This window comes from Martes martes, assembly GCF_963455335.1.
Source record: "Martes martes genome assembly, chromosome: 11".
NCBI lineage: Eukaryota > Metazoa > Chordata > Mammalia > Carnivora > Mustelidae > Martes > Martes martes.
This window is the reverse complement of record NC_137899.1, coordinates 65,640,886-65,667,395: the sequence shown is the minus strand read 5'-3', so window position 1 is coordinate 65,667,395 and position 26,510 is coordinate 65,640,886. Positions and strand designations below refer to the sequence as shown.

General features: G+C 43.4%; 1 protein-coding gene across 2 annotated transcripts in view; it reads right to left on the bottom strand.

Annotated features, from left to right (window-relative positions):
- Nucleotides 1–2,849: 2,849 nt before the first annotated feature.
- Nucleotides 2,850–26,510, bottom strand: part of BMPER (BMP binding endothelial regulator) — a 247,467-nt gene continuing 223,806 nt past the window's right edge. For both annotated transcript variants that reach the window (XM_080818648.1, XM_080818647.1), the window contains exons 14-15: nucleotides 14,815–14,945; nucleotides 2,850–4,253 (exon numbers count right to left, since the gene is read on the bottom strand). In XM_080818648.1, coding sequence (XP_080674774.1) covers nucleotides 4,072–4,253; nucleotides 14,815–14,945 — 313 coding nt within the window. In that variant the 3' untranslated portion in view covers nucleotides 2,850–4,071. The remainder of the gene's footprint in view (nucleotides 4,254–14,814; nucleotides 14,946–26,510) is intronic.

Below are 26,510 nucleotides of genomic sequence, written 5' to 3'. Positions count from 1 at the left end.
TATCCTGGTTTTGGGGGCTAATTGCCTCTCACTTGGATTATCTCACGGACCTCCCACCTGCCCTTTTCACTGAAAATCCCACTTCCCTCCACACACTGAGACAAAGTGCTAATCACAGAAGTGCTAGCGGCAAACAGCCCTGTATTTTTACCTTATCCCAGACAAATGTTGTTTTCTGAATGCACTATGACATAAAGTACTTTGGGAAGTACTGCGCCGAAGAATAAAACTCAGGCTTTTTGGCACTCGTAAGAGGCCTACCATTCACATCTTTACACCACATCATTTCCAATGCAGCCTTGGTGCCTTGTTCTCCCTCTACCTGGAGCACACTTCCTGCTTTGCTTGGCCAGGCTCACTCTGAATTCGCCTTTAAGGCTCATGTTTGTGTGGATTTCCCATGCTTCTCCCCCCATTCATCTTTTCAAAGCTGGCTGGCTCCAAATTAATCTGAAAGGGAACCGCGGTAAAAAGGGATCTCATGCAGGAGTGTGCTGTTCAATCGGTTTAATGAAGCCCACTATAGCAACATGGCTTTAAAGCCCAGAGGGCCCCCTTTAAAGGCTGAATGTCTGGGTTCCTAATTCAAGGTCAACATAATCAGCAGCATTGGTTTCGCTTCCTTCTTTGTTCATTCTTAGCCATTTGAACACTCTCCATTTTCAGAATTAAAATCCTGGTTTCTGAAAAGGGTTTTACTTCAGGATTTAGAATTGGAAACCATTTTTGCTTGCTCCTGAGGGTTATGTTTGGAGGAGATAGCTAATTAAAATATCTTGGCACCTGTCCCCTAAGGCGTTTTCCTTCTCCCACACCAGGAGCTTTCCAGCTCACATCTTTAGTATTTGTCAGATCCATATCAATGTGAGTGACAAAGAGCAGCAAAGGAACAGAAACTCAACAAGGAAGAGCGCCACACAGAGCTGTTGCAACCATGAGGCTTGGCTTGATTTTATTTATGTAAGAAAAATTTATTGACTACCTACCAGGTTATTTTTCATAATTAGGGTAATGTATTCATGGGTGTTTACATTATTCTCTATGTCTTTTTATATGTCTGAAACATTTCATAATAAGAAAAAGTTTTCCAGTCAAAATAGTTTATCCATGGTCAACAAAAGCTGGGGAGGAGTCAACGACGGGGCTCTTCTCATCTCATCAGGAGATGGCCTTTACAAGCTGGTGGTCAGATACTCAGGCAATACTCAACAAGTTAGGGGGAGACCTTCCACCTGAAGAGTTGATGATTCTCAATTTTTTCACCAATAATTGCTGTTGTCAACCTCGAATATTCATTTTTCTTCCAAGTTCAAAACTTCTGGTTCAAAATCTTTAAAATTCCTATTTTCACAGGGAGAGGGGAAAGGACTTCCTCTTACTGAGCACAAGCTACATGCAATTGGAATCATAATTGTGCTTGTTCTTCCTCAAGGGCATTTGTCCCTCATCAAATTCAATATCCACAGCTAATAGCATAGTTAAAATAAGGATTATATACATGTAAATAGTGTGATATTAACCCATCTTTTAATTTTATATAAACTGTGTCACCAACATGAATTACTAGCCTGGGATACATATATATAAATATTCATTTCCAGTTCTCTAACCCTGCAGGAGTTTGGCCCTGAGAACCCATTGAAAATATGTAAATAAGATGAGGCCACTACCATTGAAGCATTTGCTTAATCTCCATTCTGGTCAATCATTCGATAAAATCATTGCTTATCTATAGTCATGGCCAAAACCAGAATATGGCAAACGGACCATTTGGCTCATTTCACCATGCTCCCCCATTACAGAGCTGCCTGCTTGGATTAGTAGACATGAATAACCCTCTGCCCTTTCTGCCTTCTCTTTTTTCTAGAATTAGGAATGAAAAAAGTTTACAACATTTAAACTAGCCATGAATAAAAGACATCACACAAACTTATAATCAAGCCACCCAAATTGCCAGAGTTGGTCCATGAGGAAGAGTCTTCATCTCATTCACCATGGTCAGACGTGATTGAAAATGCTGGGCTAGGGGCTAATAATCGTCACTCACTCCTTGGATGAATCATGAGCAGTAAATAACCATCCACAATTTTCCCTTCTGTGGTCCCTCTTTCCTAAAGCGAAAACTCAGTGTAAAATGGAAAGGAATTTAAAGATAATCTAAAAGAATTAAAGATGATCTAAAAAGGAACCAATCAAGAGGTCCACTGATCTGCCCTATCCTTCCTCTCAGTACAGGCGGAAATACATGAGATTATAAATGTAAGAGTTTTGCAAACTCCAATTGTCTCAGATCTCTGTGCAAGTAATCCCATCAGAGGCAGCATGTCTAGTTTTCTTGATTCTCAACCTTGCTCATATGCTACCCAGCCTCTTTGTGTTACAGATGAGCAAAAGTATGGCTCCAAATGCTTAAACAGTGTGGAGAAGGTCACAACAATATTTGGAAACTCTTTCCAAATGTAGCACTAAAGCAATGACTGGGCTACCTTGGGTTCCAGATATTAAGATATTTAGGGCCCATGGAAAACAACAACAACCACATTTTCTGGTGTCCCAACCAGTCAGTATTACACTCTGTGCTTTATTCAGTTTACTCAAACAGCTGGAGATGTCCCAGCAAAGAATCCAAATTAATACTTGAGCTGTCACGAATGCATGACAGGCAATGGCAATATACTGATTGTCAAAAACTTGGGGATTTGCTCTTCTCTATTAATAGTACTCTATAAAAATTAAGTATTGTAAGTTACATAAAATATGTCTAAATAAAGCCGTTATAAAATGGATGAGCCCAAAGTTGATATGGTTTACTTATGAAGTATAACACAGCACATCTTGGAAGAGAAAATACATTGTTTTAAATATTAAGCCCTTTATTTACTACACTGTAGAACATAGTATTTTTAGACATCAGTAACTTGTTTTGTTGACATTTTCATTTGTTAACTGAAAACAAAATTAAGGAAGCTCACATGATGAGCAGTAGTAAACTACCAGTAAATTAGAGCAAGTACAGAGACCAGTCTTTGTTTGGCCTGATGTTCAATCAACTGGTCAGTAAAGGCTTTCTGCATAATAATTATGACATACTAACAGTCTCCAAATAGCACTGGACTAGGATCCTCTGGAATTAATTAGTGATTTTCATTTTACACATGGAATAGTCACACAAGGTAGATGGCTTACATCAACTTACTATATTTGCCCATCCTAAATTGCTCTAAGATTCAAAGAAATGGTTACTTTCTCACATGTTGTGCAAAAGTTTCTCCAAATATCTGCTCATGCTCAATAAAACTAACATGTCACCCAAGCATTCCTTAATCTCACTGTGACATATAAATGGACATCCATCATACACACATGTATAATTAGGTGACTCAGAGAGTATGCAAAGATGGCAAGAAACCGTTCAATTCTTTGGCTATGCTTGACTGACAAATATATATTTCTTGGCAACTAGCCAATCGGTTTTGGAAATAATATTGGACCATGACCCAAGAAAGTCTAACAACCTATCCCTTGCTTTCCATGCACCATTAGGGCCTGTCACCAATCACCAGCCATCTCTCTCAGGCATACATTCCTCTCCTTGGAAGCATGAAATGCCCCTGGATAACTTTGCCCTTCTCCAGAGAAACACATTTTCCACTAAACTGCAAGTCTTGATTCAAAGCTAAAATTAATGCAGGCAGGCAATTTGGGTTTCTTAGAAAACTTCTTAAAAATGACAAATGTATGTGATGTTAAAGCCATCCAATATGTCTGCATGCTGCCTTATTAAATTACCAACACCTGGTTTATTTATACAATGGATCCAATGGCTTACAGGTTAGGAACCTAGAAATAATACATGTCTTATAGCAAAAAATATACATATAATAATCCACCTATAGTTTATATAAATGATGAAATGTTTCTGAATATATCTATATATCTATATATGTACACATATATACTCTCTGTGTGTGTATGTGAAGAATCAGCACACAAATACTGCAGTCCTTCATTGGCTCTTCCATTTCAGTGTCAAGGACACCAGGTTTCAAAGTCTTAAGAGCAGAACAAAGGTCACCGCTGAGGACAAAGGACTGGCTTGATGCACCTTCCCTTGTGAAGGACCAAGTTTGCTGGACAGTGGCATCCTGCAATGCATGGCTTATTGCATGGACCGATCTCATTCCAGTTGTCACAGGTCTTGGCACATCCTGGACCACAGGTATCGTACACAGCCCCGTGCTTACATTGGGTGGCTGAAAAAAAAAAATGCAGACATGGGTGAGACGTGGAGAAATGGCCATGTCAGTTCAACCCCAGCCCCATGCCATTCTGCAGCCTCAAGTCACCCACTGCTTCGGCCCTTCCACAGCACAGATGCACTTTTGCATTTTAACAAAGGAATAACCAACCTCCGACCTTCCTCAAACACTCTGGGCACCACTGGCACCTGAAAAAAACAATATCAAAGGTCCACCTGCTGGGCTAGTGAACCCCAAAATAAAATAAAATGGAAAGCTTTTTATTCCCAGAGAAAACAAACTATACATTAGTAAAGCTCCCAGGAAGTCTATGAGGTTATTTGGTTATTGAGAGCAGTCTGAAAAATCAACTCCAAATAGTGCTGAAAGCTATCAAGTTGTGATGAATAGGAATATTTTATGCAACCACATCAATATTCAAATACACAGAATTATACATACAGGGAAAAAAAAAACCCTACCAAGGATACGTGACATATTTTAATCATAGTGATCAATTTGAGGCAAATTAGAACAAGAGTGGGATAAAAACCAAGTAAGGAAAAATGAGATGTGTACCTGGGGAGAGGGAAGTATGTGGCTGGCTGGCCAGAGAATATAAAAATGATGATCTAGCCAAATCACAACCCATTTGCTATCTTTGTTTACTTAGGGCTAAAATGATTCTGACAATACTCTGAGAGTTCCGGAAAACTCATGAATAGGTTTGTCAGAAAAAATGCTGCAAACATTCTGGAAGTTTTATGACATACATACAAACTTTCCTATCTGGGTTATTTCCAGGGACAGTCAAAGAAGCCCCTACCCCCCATTCTCATGAAGAGGAATGTAGAAGAGGGGCTTTTCAAGAATACCAGCAACAATCTGACCTTCATCTGACATTGCTCCAAACAAAATGAATAGTGAGGCAAGATGATCTGTTGAAACCCCTCTACTACAGTTTATATAGTTTGCAAAATAATACCTCGTAAAGAATTACATTAATTCTAAAACTGAAAACTTGAACTGGTTTTCAAGCAAGTGCACCTTAAGCTCAATCTTTCAAATTAGAGATTTAGAGTTACCATGGCATTCATGTTTGACCATGTCTAACTTACAATAAGCTAGTAAGAGCTCTCTCTGTCCCAAGTTCTGATGGCCAACCCCTCCCTTGCCTCTTTAGGCCTGGGAATGATCACAACCTCTCTGTTATCAGGGTATGATAGAATAAAAAAATAAATATTTAGGCTTTGTCCCTACTTTCTGGCACACAGCTCCTAAAGTCCGTGGAATCTCCAGAGTAATAAGTGTCTTTTGTATGCTAATGACATGGCAGGTGGCTAGGGGACCCTACACAGCTTCAGGATGGGGGCTAGTTACCAGAAAGACCAAGGCCTCATTAGAAGGTCGCAACTTTCAGCCCCACCACCCAAACTCCAGGAAGGGGAGACGGGGTTGCTACTGAGTTTATCACCAGCGGCCAATGATTTCATTGATCATGCCTGCATAAGGAAACCTCCATAAAAACTCTTAAATGACTAATAACAAGGTACAGAAAACTCCAGAGCTCAGAAACATATCAAGATACTGGGAGGGTGGTGTCCTTCCTCCACTGGGACCATAACTCCTGCGTCAGGACCATTTTGTGCCTTGCTGTATGTACCTCTTCGTCTGTTCATTTGTATCCTTTGTAACAAACCAGTTAGTAAATAAAGTGTTTTCCAGAGTTTTGTGAGACATTTTAGCTATAAAGTCTGAAAAGGAAGGGGGATTTTAAGAACACCTTGCTCCCCCTACTTTGCAGCCAAAGCAGACAGAAGTGAGGGTAACTGAGGGACCTAATACTTGGAACTGGCATCCAAAGTGAGGGCAGTCTTGTGACACTGAGCCCTTAAGCCGATGGAGTCTGATACCAGCTCTGTGTGGTTAGTGTCAGAATTCAATTAAATTGTAGGGCGCCCTGTTGGTCTCTGGAACTTTGGAGAATTGGTTGGTATGAGAGAAACCCACACACATCCAGTGTTGAAATACTGTGAGTAAAAACAGTTCATTTCCAGGGCACTGGGTTTTTCTTTGTTATTCTCCTACACCCTATTTATCCCTTTTCAAGAAGCCCATCTATTAAACCTACCTCAATTAGTAAATGTGAGTGTGCCCTTTATTTTCTGGCTGGATCCCAAGTGATATAGTAGATAAGTAAAAAAAATTACGGCTACTCATTAATGCTACATTCCCTAACATTACCACTACCATGTAACTTTATTGTTTCAGCTTTTCACAATTTAATTTTATTCCTTAGGCTACTAGGAACCTCCTCTAGGCAAGGCAAGCCTGAGATCCACCCTCTGCCTTGATCTAGTGCCATTATCTAGCTTGGTGAGTATTAACTACCACCCAGCCCATCTTCTGCTGTTCTAGACACTTCCCAATTTGTCTTCCCACCTCTCTTATCTGGATGAGCTCTTCTTTACTCTCTGCTCAGAGCACCTGCTGCCCACCTCCATCCCTGCCTTTGTAACATGCAGCTGTACTCACAGGTTTCCTTGTCTTCTCTCTCTCTCCCATTAAATCTAGGCCACTAGAGGGAAAGGCTATCTTGTTTCTTTATTTTCAGCAACAGTGTGCTGTTTAACATGCAGCAGGTAGTCAGAGGACTACTGAGTGCTATATGGATGAGTGAGTGGGTAGAGTAACATAACTCTTCCTTTAAATCTTGCTTGCTTTTCTGACAATCTTTTGGCTTTTGACAGACCCCTTCAAATTTTTTTTTCCTCTTTCAGTGGCTAATGGAATACCCTATATATTATTTATGTCTAACAATTTGGAAACATCCTAGCTGAATAGCATATTCACCCACAATGACTATTTCCCTGTGTTCTTAGGTTTTCCACTGAAAATTAGAATGATCAGGGAGCTTCCTGATGCCTGACATCCCTCCCCCCAAAAAAACCTAGCTCAGGTAATTTTCATACGCAGTCAGAACTGAGAACTTACCCTATACACATCCATGCTTCAGTCACTGCAGAGACTCATGCCTTTTTAGCAAATGAGAAAGCAACTATTTCTAAAGTGGAAGGAAGAGCACAGTGAGCGCTCCTGTTGTTCCCCACCATCTGCCACCTAAAACCCCACTGGAGTTCCTCTGCAGACGCAGAGCCCCCATCCTTCCTTACCGAGGGATTCAGGTCATCGACACAAACACCCTTACGTCATTTCCCTATCGCTGCTCCACCGCATCTACACCCATCCTTGACTTGCCACTCCTGGGTTCTGACCCATCGCCTCCAGGAACTTGCTCTATGAGTTGTTTGTCCTTTTCATAGCACATTTATCCTCTCCTCTGTTGGCTCCATCTTCTAAATATTACAAACATCTTCAGAGCAATGCTAACCTTTGATAAAAAAAGATTCTGTAACATATCAGACTTAATGCCTTCTTCCTTTTACCTCTAAATCTCATTAAAGAGTTTACAGTCATTTTATCCAATTCCTCTGCAATTAATCAACATTAATGACCTGTCTTTCTCAGCTACCACTTTACTGAAGCAGTTCCAACCAAAATTTTTCATAATGACTCTGTCTACCAATGCACTGGTAAGCCCCATTCTCCCATAACCTTTCCACAAAATATTTGGCCTTACTGTCTACTTTATCTTATGACACTGAACTCCCCAGTTTCTAACACCTTAAGGACACCTTCTGTCCTGCGCTTGTCTACTTTCTTCTTTCCCTTACATTGTCTTGTCTTCTCACTCTCTCTCTCTATCAGCTACTACAGTGCCATCTCTAATTTCTAGCTCTGATTCTCTTCCCAATCTCATCATTTTCCAAGTCTCAATTCAAATGGTGCTTCTTCCAAGTAGCTTCCTGGATCGCCCCCCAAAATACTCTTTCTCTCTCTGCACCCCACAGCACTTTTTGTTTTACAGTTATTTGTTTGTTTTAATCCCCAGTTCCAGTGCAGCTGTAGTTCTTAATCAGAGATGCTTATCACAGTCCCTTGAGGATCTTTCAAAAGGTATTATTCCTCAACCCCATTCCCTGAAGATTTTTGCTCTGAGTCTACAGTGGGGCCTGAGCGGCTATAGATTATAAAAGTTCTGGGGATGGCCTTTCATAGTTACCAATGTCAAGGACCCATGGTTGAAGAAAGTGAACTGTTGAGGCCCTGGTCCTGTGGGCAGAGTCCTTGTCTACCATGACCCAAGGTTCTGGCACAAGGCCAAGCACAGAGGAACAGCTTAATAAATGTTAGTGCCTGTTGGATGATGATTTAATCTTAATGATGCTCAATCCATCATCTCATTTCCCAGTGTGGATTACATTTGGCTGGCCTTGAGTTCATTTTCCACTCAGCTGCTTCCAGAAAGCCTCTTTGAACTCGCTTTACCCGCCAGATAATTTGCTTCCCTTTAAATCTTGCAAAGATCACTTATAAGATGAAAACTTGATAGAATTTCCTCTTTCCACCCATATTCTCTCCTTTTCCCACATGCTCTCATTGACATGATCTCTCTCATGTCTTCTCCTCTCTCTGACCTCTCAATTATTCCTTCTAGCTCTATCACTTAACTTACTGATGTTCTGCTATGACATTTCACCTTTGACTACCTCAACACTGATTATTTCCTTCATAATCTCTGGCTAGAAAGTAGAACGTAGAAAATGGAGAACTACTAGAAAAAAAGAGGGGGGGATCTTTTCTCATTGAATAAATATCATTTCCATTTCAGTTCAAATTAATAAATCTCTCCCGCCTCTCTGCCATGTGGTAGGCATTCTCTTGGGCCAGGGAATCAAATGTGAGTAAGATATCATCTCTGATCTCCAGTTACAGGAGTCTGGGCATACAACCAAACAGGTGAAGGTGACATGTAAACAGATTCTTAATAAAATGCAAGAGGTACCATATTAGATCACTGGAACAAAATACTGTAGAGGAGTAAAAGGGAGACATCACCCCGATGTTGAGGGTAGGTCAGCATCTAAGAAGACCTCAGAGAACAGAGCCCACTTAGGTCTTAAAAGGTGAGTAGCAACTGTCAGACAGGCTGTGGTGGGAAGAGTTGCCCAGGTAGAGACAGGGCAAGGGCAGGATGTGGGCAACAACAAATTGCCTGGCTCAATCAGGGAACGAGGATCCCAATTTGGTAGGTGGGAGTACAGAATTTGAAGAGGGAGAGATGGGGAGACAAAGGCAGACAAGCAGGCAGGGGCTGTAAGTCTTAGCAAAGGGGAATCTTGGGAGGGTTTTAGCTGGGGGATGATGTGATTACGTTTGCCTTCAAACTGATCATCAACTTTTATATGACCCTAGAAAGCGAATACTGACTCAGACCCTGTTTGACCCTTCTGTGAATTCAAAATTATTTCTAATATATAATAGGCAAAAGATAATTTTTTAAAACCTAAATGTGACCGATATGCACATATGCATTTAAAAAAGGATTCATCTGGTTAAATTAATTTTTTTAAAGCCAGCAAACTACCAAAGTGATTAGGGTTGGCATGTATTTATTCTCAAGAGGGCACACAAGCAGCCACTGTGTAACACATACAAACAGCAGTGTGTGTTACTTTATGTAGTAGCCCGTAAAAGCACTAGGTGTTGGCTTTATCTGTAAACTCAACAAGCATGGCTCTGCGCCCTCTGGAACTCAGCTGTCCTCATGTCCCCCTACTGGGTGTTAAAGATGACCATACTGACTGTATCCCCTAAACTGTTACAGGAGGCATCCAGTTGGCCAAGGAAAAGCTCACTGTGTATAAGGAAAGCAGTTACTACAGAGAAGGGGCTAGAATCACCTGGAATTTGTAGGGAAAAAAACAAAACAAAATGGGAAAATGCTCATAGAACCCAGCAGACTATATGATGTGCTACAGAAAGATACACACCACTCTGAATATCCTAGCACCTTCCCCACTTATAAGATGTATCACTGAAAGTGCAGTGACAATTAGCATCAGCTACAGGGAGGTGGGAGAAAATCTGCTAAGGATAGCCAGCACAACCTAGATCACAGCAAAGTTAAACTCAGAGATTACCAATTGACCACCATCAGTGATAAGATACAAATCAAGAGAAATTGGAAAGCTCTACATAACAAATGTTTGAATAAATTCATTGATGTTTATGGAAATATGCAAATAAATATATATTCATATTCAAATGTGTTTTTCCGCAATGCTCTTGCAGGTCTGTTTTCATAATGATGAACAACAGAGGCTGTAAAGCAAATTGACCTGAGTTTCATTCCCAACTTCCGCATTTTCTAGCTCTGTGACTTGCAGCCAATCACTTAAATATTCTAAATCTCAATGTCCTTATCATTAAAATGTGGGTAATAGAATGTTACCACATAGATTATAATGCAGATTTAACCAGATAAAATATCATTAAAGTACTAGTGTAGTCCTCAGGGCAAAGGAAATGCTTATAAAATGGTGAATATTAACAGAAAGGGTCATTATTAAGCTTTTATGATAGACCTTCATGATGGCCCTTTGCATAGTGTATTGTACTCGGTAATTCACATGCTAAACCTCGGTGCCATCTGTCCTTTCAGCCACATGTACACTTCCTGCTGGTAGTCATGATAGAGCTAAAACCCACTCTATAGCCTTGCAAATGTCACTTGCTCATTCAGAGTTTCTAGCCTGGCTGGCTTCTTATCTGTTCAACTTCCAAGCTTTTTATTCTGGAAGATTTCTCTTCTCTGTATTAAGTGGCCGTAAGTGCTGTCATAAGTCAAAAGATCTGGGAGGGGATGCCTGATGGCTCAGTCATTAAGTGTCTGCCTTCGACTCAGGTCATGATCCCAGGGTCCTGGGATCAAGCCCTGCATTGGGCTCCCTGCTCAGTGGGAAGCCTGCTTCTCCCTCTCCCCCTGCTTGTGTTCCCTCTCTCACTGTGTCTCTCTCTGTCAAATAAATAAATAAAATGTAAAAAAAAAAAAAAAAAAAGATCTGGGAGCTGAAAACAATGAAGGAGTATTCTTAGGGTCTTCAGTATTTCCGATTAATTGGAACTGGATCTACTGAAAGGTGCTGCATGTCTCTGTAAATTTATTTTCATGTACCAGCTGCCAATCTGTGGAAGCTTATTGTGTGTGTGTGTGTGTGTGTGTACACGTGCGTGTGTAAGGGTTCCCCTGCAACTGTGCAATCAGGCCTCACTCAGATGGGTCCATTAATTTTAAGTGGTAAATGGAACCTTTCAAGAGCCATATTCCTTGTCCGTTAGAAAAGTGATTGTAGCTCCTGACATTCGGTCCCTGAAATCAGGATGCCGGGGGAAACGTGCTGTCCTCAGATCCAGTGTGTGCACTCAGATGGGGCTACACAGAGCTCCGGGCCAGGAAGAGAGTGTTCCTAGATTGTGTATCTAATATAAGCCTTACCACGGCACCCCCACAGCTAATAAAGTTTATAAGGTTCTGCAGAGCTCTAAATCACAGAGGGTAGAGGGATGGGGCTGGCCTCCATATATCTCACTCATTTTCTGATAGATGTGAGGCAAGGAGGACTCAAAGGAGAGAAAGGGAACACGGACTATTCAAGATGCACTGAAAGGATGGGTCCCTCAAAACATCACCTTCACTATGCAACCCCGCACTGATACATTAGGTGAGAGCTAAGCCATTTGGTCTTACTTTTTAGGAGCCTACGCCACATCTTACTACTCAGCTAGGGAAACTGAAAGACTTCATAAAAATCTACATTTTGCTCCCTTTCCTGCTTCTATGCTTGCTAGGACCTGCACCTCCCACCATGCACATGTCTTAATATAAGTCCTTGTAAGGGATGAGGAGTTAACTATTTCTTTGGAGTCTTCCGGCACAAATGGTGGTATCTAAGAAATGACAGGGCGAAGTCATCAGGCACGTATGCTAGACCACTAGCGTTAGACATCTTGAAGATGCCAAGACACCCTGATTCCAGGGAATGAGTGACTCATGATGGACACCTGGACCCTGTCCTTGTTCTGACCAGTTTCTACGTGCCTGAGAAGATATGTGCACCAGGTCACAACCGTCAGTAAAGACTCCAGACCCCACACAAAGATTAGACTCATCCTCCATTTCCTTTCTGAGCCTCCCAGATGCTCTGTCTCTATCTTCCATATATATATATCTTCAATAAACTCCGCTCTTACTTCCTGCTGGCTCGCGTTTGCTTTCCATCCTGTGTGAAGCCAAGGACCATCTTGGTTGGTCCTGCAGGATCCCCTCTGGGTCCTCTGGCCTGGCCTGCTGGCATTACTGTGAGTTATTTTTATCAATCAATACTCCTTTGAGAAGGGTGGCATCAACAGAGAGGTACTCTTGCTGTGGAAAGTGAACTCAGATACAAAGACTGGACTTGGGTTTGCAGAGGAGAGCAAATTCCAAAAGAAAAATCAGAAAGAAGTAAAAGGGTTTGGGGCTTTTCAAGGACACAGACTAGTGATTTTGTCAAGCGGCAGCTTAGAGAATTTTTAATAACCCCCAAATACCTGTCATCCTCTCCCCTCAAAGCCACCCAAATAGGCATAAAAATTAACTCCATGGTTTCAACTTTGGCTGCAGGTCAGAATGACCTGGTAAACTTTTGTTTTCTTTTAAGATTTTATTTGTTAATTTGAAGAAGAAAGCACATTGGGAAGGGAGAGTGGAAGGAGAAGAGAATCACAAGCAGACTCCACACTAAGCACAGAGCCTGATGTGGGGCTCGATCCCAGGACCCTGATGTCACCTCACCACCTGAGCCAAAACCAAGAGTCAGACACTTAACCGGCTGCCCCACCCACATGCCCCTCACCCGAGAAGTTTTAAAAGCTACAGAAGGCCAGTTAAAGCAGGATATTTGGGCATGGGGCCCAGGCATAGGTTTCTGGTTTATTTTTTAAACTCCCCAGTGACTCCGGTGTCCAGCCAGATTGAGACCCACTGGTCAAAGTAAACAAGATGGCCGTGCACTGAAAACACAGCTTTAACACAGTTCTTCTAGACCACTCTCCAACCAGATGACCACTCGTGTCATCCACCAATACAGGCATTCTAGAGTTAGCAGTGTCACCGACTGCCATCCTTCCTAATACGAGAGCTAAGGTTATTAGGATTAGCCTAGAGGCTAATCCAACCTAGAGACTGGAGGGCAAACTCCAGTCTCTTCATTCCAGGCAAAATCTGGCCCTTTTCAGAAAAATGTCTGCCAACCCTTGAGGTAAGTGACAAATATTCAGTCATCTCATCTTTAAATCTGAATAGCATCAGCTGCTTCTATGAGTTGGACACTCTTCCAGATGTTTCATATATGCACCACGGATGCTTATCACTCTGTGTAATAGATATTATCGTAAAATTCCAAACTATAGTGGGAATCTCTCTTCTTCTCTCCCCATACACTCCCTCCATCTTAATCCAAACCACCACCGTTCACCACCACTATGGCAACAGTCTCTTGCCTGGTCACCTGCTTTCAATCTTGCCCCAGCCCTTCTATTCCCCCCACAGTAGCCCGGACACAGGGTGAACTTTGGGAAGCAGAAAGAGGCTTGCTTAAAGCCCAACAGTGGCTCCCACTCCTCTTACAGTAAAGGCTACCCACCTTCCGGAGACCTGAAAAGCCCTGCCCGATGCAGCTGCTGCTTCTTCTCCACTCTCTTCCCCTCGCAAACCATGCTTGAACCACACCAGCTCCCTTCCAATATAAGAGCATGCTATCTTGTTCCTACTTTGTGGCCATAAAATGTGTTTTTTTCTGCATAGAATGCTTGCTCTGACTCCCTTCGATCCTTCCAGACTCAGCTGAAATGTCACAGCCACAGAGAAGCTTTCCTTTGTCACCACCTAAGGAGTCACCCACTCCCTCTCCATTTGCTTTCTTTTGCTCTTCCTTATTTGCTTCCTTCATCACAGTTAACATACTTAGCAAGTATTTGTTGTAGAGTTACTATTTTTGTCTGGTTCTCCTTTTGGGCTATGGGCACCTCAATGACAAGGGTTTCTTCTCTTTGAGTCACCAGAGTACCAGCTGTGCTCAGCACAATGCCCAGCACTTAGCCACTGGGTAAGAAATATTTCTTGAATGAACAAAGAAGTCCATTTTACAGATCTCAAATAAGCCAATTAACCTGCCCGAGATCAAAGAGCTATAACAAGGAATATAGAAATCTATCTCTCAGAGGCAAAAGAACATTCTGCTAGGGTTTAACAAAAAATCACACTTATCCTGAAGACCTTAAATGACTGTAATCATCATGAATCGTCTTTGTTCCACACATAACCTAAGCCACAGCTGTGATTGTCCATGTGCTGAGTACATCCAGCTGGGGTAGCTTGAGGTTGGGAAGATTTTGCAACAGTGGAAATCCTTAAATTGTTCAAATGTGCTTGTCACAAAGCATTTCTCTTAAGTGCTTTCTATCCTGCCTAGTGGGAAGCCCTTGTGTTTTATCAAGTTGCAATCTAGTTGGACTATGATGGAATTTCCCTTTGGCCAAGGGGAAATGTGGCCCACATCAGCAAATCTCTTCCATTGCTATTTTGGGAGCTGTAGTGAACTTCTGATGGATGGATATGCCAGGAATTTCTCACCTGCACAATTCTGCTGAGGCTCCCAGTGGACACTGATGCCCTCTCTCTGACAGGCCCGGGTATACGCCAGGAATGACTCACAGTAACAGTTTTTATGGACTGGACATTCACACATGTCTGTCACGCAGGACCTAAGGAACCCAACAGAAAGAAATGAACATGTAAAAATATCAAATTTCATCACATACCTTAAATGTGACTTGTAGACAGGGGTGGGTGGGTGGATGTCAAACCTTGATTGGCCATTAAAGGTTGATACTTTAGGTTGGAAATCTAAAAATGGCATAAAAGTTCTGCATGAAGCCTTATGGGGTATGTCTGAACAATGTGATAGTAGGTTCCCTTTCTTCTAGAGCAGGACTCTCCAAGAAAACTTCCTGTAATGATAGTAAATGTTCTACAATCTCCACTATCCAAAGCAGTCTCTACTACCTGTATCTGGCTATTGAGCACTTGGAATGTATCTAGTGTGAGGAACCAAATTTTTTATTTGATTTTATTTTAACTCACTTAGATGCAAATAATCAATATGCCTAGAGGTTACCATGTTGGAAACACAGCTCCTAGGCTGCAGTCACCATTCAAAGTGCTGTCATTTTGTGAATAGCTCTAATATAGGAAACATAGTTTCTACTTCAATATAACCAAAATAGTGACTAACATGATGAAAGTATAAAAATCCCAGGGCCTTCTGAAGACATACAATTAAGATTTATTTTTACAGTAGCTTAGAATCTTAGTCTTTTAAGAAATACTGAACCTCATTCTTTAGAATGTGGGGTGACAAATTCCAAATAAAGCAAAACATTCAGACTCCTAATTAGACCGAAAGATAAAGAAGACTGAGCCAAGAGCTTCATAGCTTAAGTTTAAATATGGAAATGATGGGCCAGGACATCAGGGGAACTGAAATGGGCTTCAATGTAAACCAACAAATTTTCAAGCACCTTGACCTCTAGGACACAGTAATGAATTTACATTGGGATGTCCTATTACCATTTACAAAATGTTTTTGCTTCAGTCTGTCACTGAGTGCTACATAGGCAAAGCACAGTCTATATTTTATAAATAAAGAGGCCATTTTACAAATGAACAGATGGGCCCAAGTCCCATTAAAAAGTGGCAAAAGAGTGAATTAAACTAATTCCCCTTAGACTGGGGCTCTTCCTGTTATGGCCTAGAATCAGAGAACCTTCTTCATCTTCACCTTGCAGCAAGTTCACTCCCTCCCAGTTTGGACTTCACATTTATGCAAGAGGCCCTCAAGATTAAGAACATTAAACTACTCTTATTTTTGTCCATATTCATGTTCAGCAAAACCTCTTCCTTATAGAACCAAATTCAAGGCTGAAAGCAAAAACAAATAATTATAATACTCAATATTACAAACAGCACAGATGATCTTGAGAAGTGCCCAGGATGTGATAATCCAATGTGAATATGCCAGCACTTTCTCTTGTGGGATGTGTGTACACATCTGATCTCACATGGGACATGTGTACACATCTGATCACCGAGAGTGGCCAGCTAGCTCTGTGCCAAGGTGGTGCACTGCCTGCTCGGAACAAGAATTAAATGCAGAAACTATATTAAAGAATCAATAGACTCACCATGTACCTGATTATTATAGCCCAACCCTCAAGAACACAGCCTTGGAAACAGAAACTAACAAGGACAAAAAGCAATTGTACTGAAACGTAACGAGCCTCCTCCGTGTCCTCAAGTGAGAAATTATCTGATGACTGACACTTAAGACAGAAAATTATCTGATGACTGATACAGGACAGAAAAACGGATCCCTCTCCTCTCTGTAATAATAAAAATTGTATTTTTTTTTAAAGATTTTATGTATTTGAGATAGAGAGGAGGGGAGAGAGATGGAGAACAGGGTGTGGAGGAACAGAGGGAGAGGAACAAGCAGACTCCACACTGAGCCCAGTGTGGGGCTTGATGTCAGGACCCTGAGATCGTGACCTGAGCCGAAGTCAAGAGTCTGACCCGTAACTGACCAACCCACCCAGGTGCCCCAAGACTGTATTTCTTAATACCTCCTCCCGCTTGCATTACAGAAACCCTGTGAAATCATGCTCACTGGCAAACACATACAAGACACAGTGCTGTGTCTTTAAACTCATGCAGAGCCTCCAGGCTTCTGAGAAAAGCCAACTAAAGCCTGTTCTTAAAACGGCCTCTGAAGATCTGAGGACGAACACTCCTCAACACCACTGTCTTCGCTGTTTTCATTTCCATTCCAGACCAACCCACACCCATCATGGTCCCACTCAGCTCTGACTTCCCAGAGAGGTTTTGGTGACCTGGTGCTATAGCCTCTCATCCCACCCTGGCTTCATGCCCTGGGGACCTCCCTGGCCTATGGAGTGTCAGTCCTTTGGGCACGGGTCCCACCAACGCGATGGGCACGGAGTGGCACCGAGTGGGCCCGGTGAAATGATGGTTCTCCTGTGGGAATGCGGTGGTCTCTGTGTAAGGAAACACATCCTCTGATTTGAAAGTACATCTAATGCGACTCTGTAGAACTGTGGACAGTAAACAGAATTTAATTGGTTTAGGTGCAAGGGTTATTGGGGAATGTTTTCCTTCTTTTCTCTTTCTTTCTACTGGTTGTCTTAGGAAGCTATTTATGCAATTTCAAGTGAACTAGGGACAGCTAAATCCAATTCACTGAGCTGTCGAGAGAAAACGCGGTGAGCTCACATTTCGTGTGGAAGCCCACATTTAATAACCACGGCATATTGCCCACCCTCTGTGTCCACGACAGGCCACGCAGGGCATACACACAGCCAGCGACGGATCTGCCCTTTAAAACGAAGGAAGAGTTGAGCTTATTCTATTACTTGGCACTCATGAGGAACAACACTGGAGGAAAAAACGTTTGTCAAAGCCACCCTTGGCTTGAAATATTTCAAATATATTTAAAGGCTAGAGAGATGTGTTTTGTCACAGAAGTTAAAACTACAAGATGTCTTTTTTTATTCACTTGTCAAGTTGATGATTTTTACACCAAACTGTACCCAGGGTTTGTGAGAGAATGGAGAAAGAGAGGGTCCCAGCTCTTGCTGGCCAAGTGTACAACTCTCAGCTCCTACGTCAGGCATTTTGCTACCGTCGGCTTGTACGGGGATTGTTGCATCTAGTCCACACAGCAAAGGGGTCTGAGGCACGTGTTACTCCTGGCCCACTTAACTCTTGGGGAAACTGGAGCTTGGATGGTTTAGCTTGTGCAAGGTCACATGGCTGATCGCAGATCTGGAACTGCAAAACCAAGACTGTGATTCAGGTCTTTCTCATCTCAACAGCCATATTAATAACAAACGCACTAAAAGATCTTTCCAGGGAGCAATTTGGCAATACTTACAAATAGCCCTAAGGAGGCTCCTTCCTCTGGCAGAGACATTTCACACCCAAGAAAATAGTAATGCGGGGCGCCTGGGTGGCTCAGTGGGTTAAAGCCTCTGCCTTCGGCTCAGGTCATGATCCCAGGGTCCTGGGGTCAAGCCCCGCATCGGGCTCTCTGCTCAGCAGGGAGCCTGCTTCCTCCTCTCTCTCTGCCTGCCTCTCTGCCTACTTGTGATCTCTCTCTGTGTCGAATGAATACATAAAATCTTAAAAAAAAATAGTAGTGCATGTGGACAAAGGCTGTATATACAAGAGTCTTCACCACAGTGCTATTTGAAATGAAAAAGAGGGCAGGGGGAGAAGCCGAATTGCCTGTAACAGGGAAACAGTTAAATACATCTAGGTGACCTTTATATCCTACAGAGACTGCAATGATGTTTTTTAAAATATGAGGAAATATTCCAGCAGGATTGATTGAAAAAGAGCAAACCTGTTTCAGTACTGCGTGGTCACACATAAGACAAAAATAACTGACAACAGATATGCCCAAATGTTCACAGCAGTCAGCTCGAGGTGGTAGAATTGTGGCTCTTCTTATTTTCTCCATATCTGTATTTTCTACAATAAACACACATCACTTTTCTAAAAAGATAAAAATCGGTGTATTTTTAAGTTGACAAAAAGAGTAACATGAGACATATTAGTATTTCAGTCAGGATGTAGGGACTAGAACAGGAAAATAAAGCACAAAGAATGGGAGGAAATTAAAATATCCATGGGTAGGTCTTAGTTATTAAATATTTCTCCAGCTCAAGTTTTCCAATCTGTGAAACTGAGGCCTCCCGCACGGGCTTTGACTCTATTCACTGGGTGTCGTCCTCAGACTCCCACCTCATTGGTCAAGCGATGCCATGAACTTGACAACCAGATGGTTGGAATGGATAATGGGATAACTGGGCATGCTTCTGCTGGAAGGACTTTATTAAGAAAAAGAACTTATTAAGGGAAAAGTAGAAGCATCCTCAAATGCACTCCAGATTTCAGGGAGGGGCAAAGCTATTGTGATTCAAGTGTCCAATTTGTGTTGATCACAATAGTTCGGCATGAGAAAAATCTATTACAGTGGAATTGAATTGTTATATGGTAATAGAAAATTGGTATTCTTTCTTTCTTTCTTTTTTTAAAATAAATATTTAATTAATTTATTTATTTGACAGACAGAGATCACAAGTAGGCAGAGAGTCAGGCAGAGAGAGAGGAGGAAGCAGACTCCCTGCTGAGCAGAGAGCCTGATGCGGGGCTTGACCCCAGGACCCTGGGATCATGACCTGAGCCAAAGGCAGAGGCTTTATATTCATTTCATAGAACATGGAGGAGAATGTTATCACTTTTAGTGGTAAGATTTATGGCTTTGGTTTCTTTGCCTTTGTGGCATGATTCTGTCACAATTTTGTTCCGTTCGATGTTGAATTCCTACGCAGGAAACATAGGCGCGCATTGCTCCAGTGAAAAAACATAGGCTGCGTTATAATAGGGCTTTTCCAGGAAAGCTCTACTGGTACTACAGAATCATCAGCTGCCTGAGGAGCCCTTTGAAGTGTGCCTTCTGACACAGGAGCTGATGAATGCATCTAGAAATGATGTTCTGATTTCCGCACCCTGCTCCCGGCACCTTTCCTGACAGCAAGAGGTGCGGGCAGGGTTCCTGGTCCTTGGGGCTCACAGAGCTGCATACCGCAGCAATACAAAAAGGGGGTGCCAGGAGCTAGCATAGGGCCCTCCCAGGCCAGTGCTGTGCTGAGCAGCCCTTTTGTCGCACACCAGCTGCCCCCTTCTGCAATGGCTTCCTGTATGGGTGTCATGTCTCAGGAAGACACTTTGAAGACTTCTCCTCACAGCACGCAGCACCGTAACTGGAATCAGAATCCACCTGGGGTCAGTGCCCTCCATGAAACCCAACTTATCACCATTTCGCTGCAGGGGAGCCCCCATCAGCTTCTCCCCACCATTAGGTTACAACCGCTGCCTCCTGCAAAGCTCTAGAAAGAAGTCACAAGCCATGTGGAGCTGTTTAAATGGAAATTTAAATTCATTACAATTAAGCAAAATGTTAAATTCAGCTCCTTAGTCACATTTCAGGTGTCCCATGGCCCTATGTGGCAAGAGGCCATCATACTGGGCAGTGCTGACTTACACAAGTTGTATCCCTGCAGAAAGTTCTACTGGATAGTGGTCCCAAGTGTGCAGCTCCATCTGTGGTGGGAAACCATTCCTCTTCTCCCCAGAGAGAGAGGCTTACAGATGTTGTGAGATCAAGACTGGGCTCACTCCAGCTCTTCCTGGGCACTTAGAGAGAAAGTTTAAATTCATAGTTGCTAGCGCTCTAGATCATCCCTTTTTCTTCGCCACTCACATTCTTTTACCCAGTCATAGGGAATGTCTCATTAATCCTCAGGCTTCCTTCCACCTTGCCATTTTTGTCTTGACCGTGTTTCCCCATCTTTTTCTACTGAAAGAATCTGATGTCTATCATTTAAGACTCAGTTCAAACTCCTCCACGATGCTCCCTGACTGGCCTGGGAGAAGTCAGCCCCTTCCTACTGAGTCCTGTCCCTTCTACATCTTTATCCTGGCACAGACCCTCTGAATCCTAATTACCTCTTTGTCGGTTAGAGAGGGGAGCTGTATCTTGTTCATCCGGCCAAGCACAGTGCCTTGAACACACAGCTCAGTAAAGACAGTGAATCATCAAAAGAGTGAATGAGAATGGCTTGATGACCTTTGCCCAGCTTCCATGGAGTCACAGTTGGACCCTGGTATCTTAGGAGTGTGAATTCTGTCTTTGCCCCTCCTCCTCCTCCCGCCAGTGCCTAGTGTGGCTTTGGCCCCTGGGCTGCCCACCACTGCAACCTATGAGCTAAGCTGCTTCCTTAGGAACATTTCATCTTCATTTTGAACTTCTTGCACCCCTCTCTGGTATCCCAGGGGATTTTCTTTTTAATTTAATGAATGGCAGAATAAAGGATCTGGTTTGAGTAGTCTGCTTTAATAACACATTTTCAGAAAAGCACATATTCAATATTGTAAGAACAACCTATAGCTCTTTGCGTTATTAAAAAGACAAGCCTCCAAATGCTGCTAAAATCAAAACATCAAACATCTCTCTGCTTCCTAGCAACAGCATACCGAGTGGTTTTCCCTCTGCTTTCTCTGGCATGCAGGCCAGCCCTGTCAGAGAGAGGTAAGTGTTCATGCATTTGCTACCCAAACAGAGTTTTGAAAGACAGATGTATTAACCACTGGGAACTCTCCACACTGCTTCTGGGAGAACAGAAGGGCAGGCCAGGAGTGACAGTAGCCAGCCCCATCTGGGAGCCAGAGCCAGAGCCTGGCCTTCCCCCTCTGCCATCAGGAGGGGTCTTTGGCCGGACTGTGTTGCTCTGTTTAGAAGTCAGCTTTCCTGAGAGCAACAGTAACATGCTGCTTAGTCCAGAAGCTGACTAGAAAACCACATTGGGTTCCTACGGCTTTCCTTGCTCCATGTATCTAGGAAGTTCACAGAGTCAGGTGAAAGCATCTCAGGCTTGTACTATAGTGGCTGGGGATCTGTGGGGAAGGGGGAGGGGAGAGGATTCAGAAGACAGTCCTGGCTGGGTGGACAGAAGTGTGTTTAACTACCAAGAGACTATTAATAAATTCACTTACACTTTAATCCTTGAAATTTTGCCCCAACCTCCCTAACTCGAATTGCACAGAAGTAACTACAGGTAGTAGCCATAAGAAGACATAGCCGTGTCGTGCTATACCTAAGAAAATAACTTCATCCCTAACTCAGTAGCGGCTACCTCTGCTCTTCTCAATACTATAAGGGCACCCTCACCAATTCACAAAAAAGCCCAGCCTATTGGCATAAAAAACAAGGCCAAAAGATTCAATAATGGGAAACATGAGGTTGCTTTACTGAGTTGTTAATAAGGGTGGGGCAAACCTGTGGAGGCAGCCAGCAGGGAGTCCGCGCTGCTCCTTCCAGATCCTTCCTGAGCCAGCCATAGTTTGGCACCACAGTGGCTTAAAAGATCGGTGAGAATATCTGGTGTCAAATATTGTCTAAAATGTTGGCTCCACAGTTGCCTAGGTTTCCAGGACAGTACCACAAGGCCAGGTGTCTCTGGATAAGCTTATTTTTCTCACAAACTCAATCTAAGGAGATGGGGCAGGACAACCTGGGAGTCTTGCTGCTTCTCTGGTGGTGGATACTGAACCTATCTGCAACCCAGCCTCATCAGATCCCCATCCCCACAGATATACACACATTAGACTTAGCCCACTCTTAAGTGGGAAGAATGAATTCATTGAGCCCTTTTTGTTTGTGGTACAGAGGGAGGCACAGCCATCAACAGAGACAGACACAACTTCAAACTCCAAATGACATAGCAAAGGCTGTTATGGGCAGGAAGTTTGTGCAAACGGGATACCGAGGACTAAGTCCAGAAGGCTTCACACAGTAGGAAAGACACAGGAGCTGGATCTCGAAGGATGTGTGGAATTTTGCTTCATTACAGAATGAGGAAAAGGAAATTTCAGGCAAAAGGAGAAGTTTTAAGTTTCCAAATCACCAGATCTCAGATCTGATGGTCATGTGGTTCAACCTCCAATATTAATTAAAAAACAAGACAAAACAAAGACTCCTTTGACAAACAGTCACAGAACCTGTTGACTAAGACCCCGTTTCCTCACACAGCAGCCTGGCAGGTCCAGATGTGAAGACATTTCTTTCTCCGAGGGATCCAAGTCCTCATCATCTCCAACCTGAACTCACAGGGGTGACACGGGGAGCCACCCAGAATCAGTCAGCGAGCTGGTGCCCGTGATGGTGCCTCAGTGATATGCCCCAGCCCCCCCTTCAGCTTTGTGTGTTCTTCAGCTTCTGACGTCTGGTGTCCTTCCCCCTGTAGCTGCTCTTTTTCTGCCTTGACAGGAATAAAAATACAACTATCGAAGTCACAGGGAAAAACCTACCAACCATTTTGAGAATTATTCACAACGAACCTCTTTTCTGATCACCTGCACTCTGGTCTTATCGTGTATACATTTGCCTACTTACATGGACGGAGTTCCAACTTAAAACCTAGGGACTCTATACTTTAAGCTAATGTGCTCTCTCCAGACACTGAACGATACTGATTGCCTTAACTCTCCCAGGTTAAATTCCCCGGGAGGCAAATGGCATTGCCTGCGTGGTAGAAGCTAGCATGGCATGGGAGTTCCAGAAATGGCCCTCAGCCTTAGACACCCTTCTAAAGCTAGAGATTGTTTTGTGGAATAACACAGGAGGCACAGAGACCTCCTTTAAAGATAGCAATGTTTACGATTTTCCATAGATGGCAATTTTAACAGGAATCCTTAGCACTTGCTCTGAGCAGAGACCAAACAACCATCACACATGGTCTGGAGCTTAAAATATTTTGTCCCTTGATAAATCCATCTATCAGACCGTATGTGGAGACTATAATCCCCAGGCTCATAATTAAGCTTTCTTGTGCCTTAGGGTTGGGGAAGCTGTGTGCACTGTCCTGCTATTTGCCCCAGGCCCAGGGGCTACAACTTCAAAGAGACCAATCCAGAGACTCTAGAACTACTAACAGGGTTCGAAAATATTCCTCTTGGGAAAAATGAAATATCTTTGCTTAAGTATGAAACACCAGCTCCACAGAGGGGAAAAGGTGACCATGATTAGCGAACATTGTCTGGATTGTCACTCTCCCAGGGATAACTCATTATTTCAATTTAGGCAAGTATGTCTCGTAAGCCAGCCAGGGAAAGGGGAAGCCTGGTCACTACCCCCCTCTAGTGGCTGAGAGGTAGAGTGCCAAGTAACCTTCATTCTTATTCCAGCATTTGCTTCTTACTCCACTTTTGAGGGTAGGGGGTGGGAGCAGGAGGCTGGCTGATAAAGCAGAACATAAAAATGGCTGCTTGTCAGAAAATCAATCACTTTGCTCTTAAACATGTTCAATTCAGCACCATCATGTTCGCTGTAAAACAACGGTGAGGCTGGCTGGTGGACTACATCCCCACGTAAACTAAGAGCCTCCTGGGTACCAGCCACAGAGACACAGAGGGCAGATTATCTGAGGCACTCCCCGCTGGAGGGCAGGTGAGGTGGAGCATCAGTGGGAAAAAACCTACGCTTTTTTGTTTTTTGTAAAATCTCATTTTACCTATGCACTGTATCTAGCTTGACCTACTTTATTTTTGCAAAGAATCCCAAGTACAAAAGACTACCAGACCCTTCACCTGAGTAGGAGGTACCACGTCTGAGGTGGTAACATAATGAGAGGCCAAAGGTGCCAGTCATGTTCCTGCTTCCTAATTAGTATAATGGCAGAATCATTACTGTACTAGCATTCTAGGACTCTTATGTCTAAAAATGGACTTGTCTAGCCCTTAGTTAGCCCTAAAAATTAGGTGATATTCACACTTGGAAAGACCTTCCAGAAACGAGAGGGGGATCTTTACTGAGAAAATCTTCAATATCTCTTCTTTGTTACAAGCCCACCTCATTATATTTCTATCCCCAACACAGATATACATCACCTTTGCAATTGTTTCATTCAATGGGACAAACACTCATTGAGTGTCTGCTGTGTGCAAAACAACAGGTTGGGCTCAGTGGGGAGTCCAGAAGCAAAGAGGAGCCTGCCTCCATCTTGGGACTTGCACAGTGTCATGGGGAGGGCAGGGCAAGATGGGGGAGGGCAGCAGGCCACAGGCGGCCCAACTAAGGAGGCTCCATCTGGGGCTCCGGCAAGTGGGGGACTGCACTCGGGAGGTGCCCGGAGATGAGCAGGGTGCCCTGGGGGAGAGGAAAGCTCTTTCACAGGATAAGCCATCAGGGAGACTGGAGAGGCAGTGAGGTGAGGCCAAAAGCAAAAGCCCATCTGGGTATAGTCTTTCCCCTTTCCGTGTGTCATCTCTCATGGGGTTCTCAGGAAAAGTAAGTGAGAAAACAGACTGTCCAATTGTTAAGGAGGAGAGAGAAATTCATCCATACAGGGGCATGAAGGCTATGAGATAGATGCCAGGCAGCAAGCAAGGTCTCCTCTCTTCATCCCCCCGAAACTCAACGTGAGAAGGGTGTGTAATTGGCAGTTGGTACTTTCTCTCATTAGAGGGGGGACTCCCAGTCTCAGCAGTCCTCTGTGGAATCTTGCCATTCGTGGCCCAGCTCTAGACCACGGTTGCCGGCTGAGAGGCAGGCACAGGCAGTGTGCGGTCACGAGGGGCAGTGAGGAAAATCTGTCAAAGTGAAGGCGTCCAGCATCTGGAGGCCACACCCTGGCCATACGTGGCAGCCACCACCAGCCCAGCTGCTTCAAAGGGGCCGAGCCTTCCAGAGGCCTTGTTCACATTAGACAGTGGAGGGCTGCCAAGTCCACTACGTGCATTAATAAAAGGGCGGCAGCGGTGGCCATGCCCCCAGAGGATGCCGTGCTGGGGCGAACTTTTTCAGATGCTGGGTGCCTTTCATCAAGCATCTGCCGTGCCTTTGGTTCCACAATAAACCAGTATCCACATCCAGTCGCTGCCCCAGGATGGGATTTTTGCACTCCGTACTCTGTGCTGCTTGACTGTACAGGGAAAACTTGGTCCCTAGACCTAAGAGAAGTATCCTTCCTGAGGAGCCCACCCATTCCCATCAGTGGGTGATGGCACGTGCAGGGACCAGACATTCCCCAAACTCAAACTATAAACAGCAGGGGCCAACCACCTTGCAGCTTCCCACCCTCTGCTCAAATGATAGCACCCTCATATAAGCCCCAGAGAGGTGGGATGTGAGGCCTCTTTCCTAGAAGCAACTGAGAATATTGCTTCGAAGGCACCAGAACACTCATAACCCCCAATAGTGGAAGAAGTAGGGTAAGGCAACATTCCCTCAGTACCTACTATATAATATGCCAGGTGTGTTGCATATGTAAATACATGTAATTTTGACTGCAAAAAAAATTTTTTTAAAGATTTTATTTATTTATTTGACAGACAGAGATCACAAGTAGGCAGAGAGGCAGGCAGAGAAAGAGGGGGAAGCAGGCTCCCCTTGACTGCAAAAATTTTAACAGAAGAGAGAACTAAGACCCAAGGAAGTCAAGCAGGTTTGTTTTTTTTTTTTTTACTATAATGTAGGTAATAAGTGACAAAGCTGGGTCCATGTTCTCTGCTCTGCAACACAGTGTCTAATACAACACATGCTGTTCCTCCTTCTCCCTTCTCCAGGTTAGAATCTACCCCTCCTTCACTATGCAGGCCAAAAGCTTTCTCAAGGGAGCTTCTGAGATCCC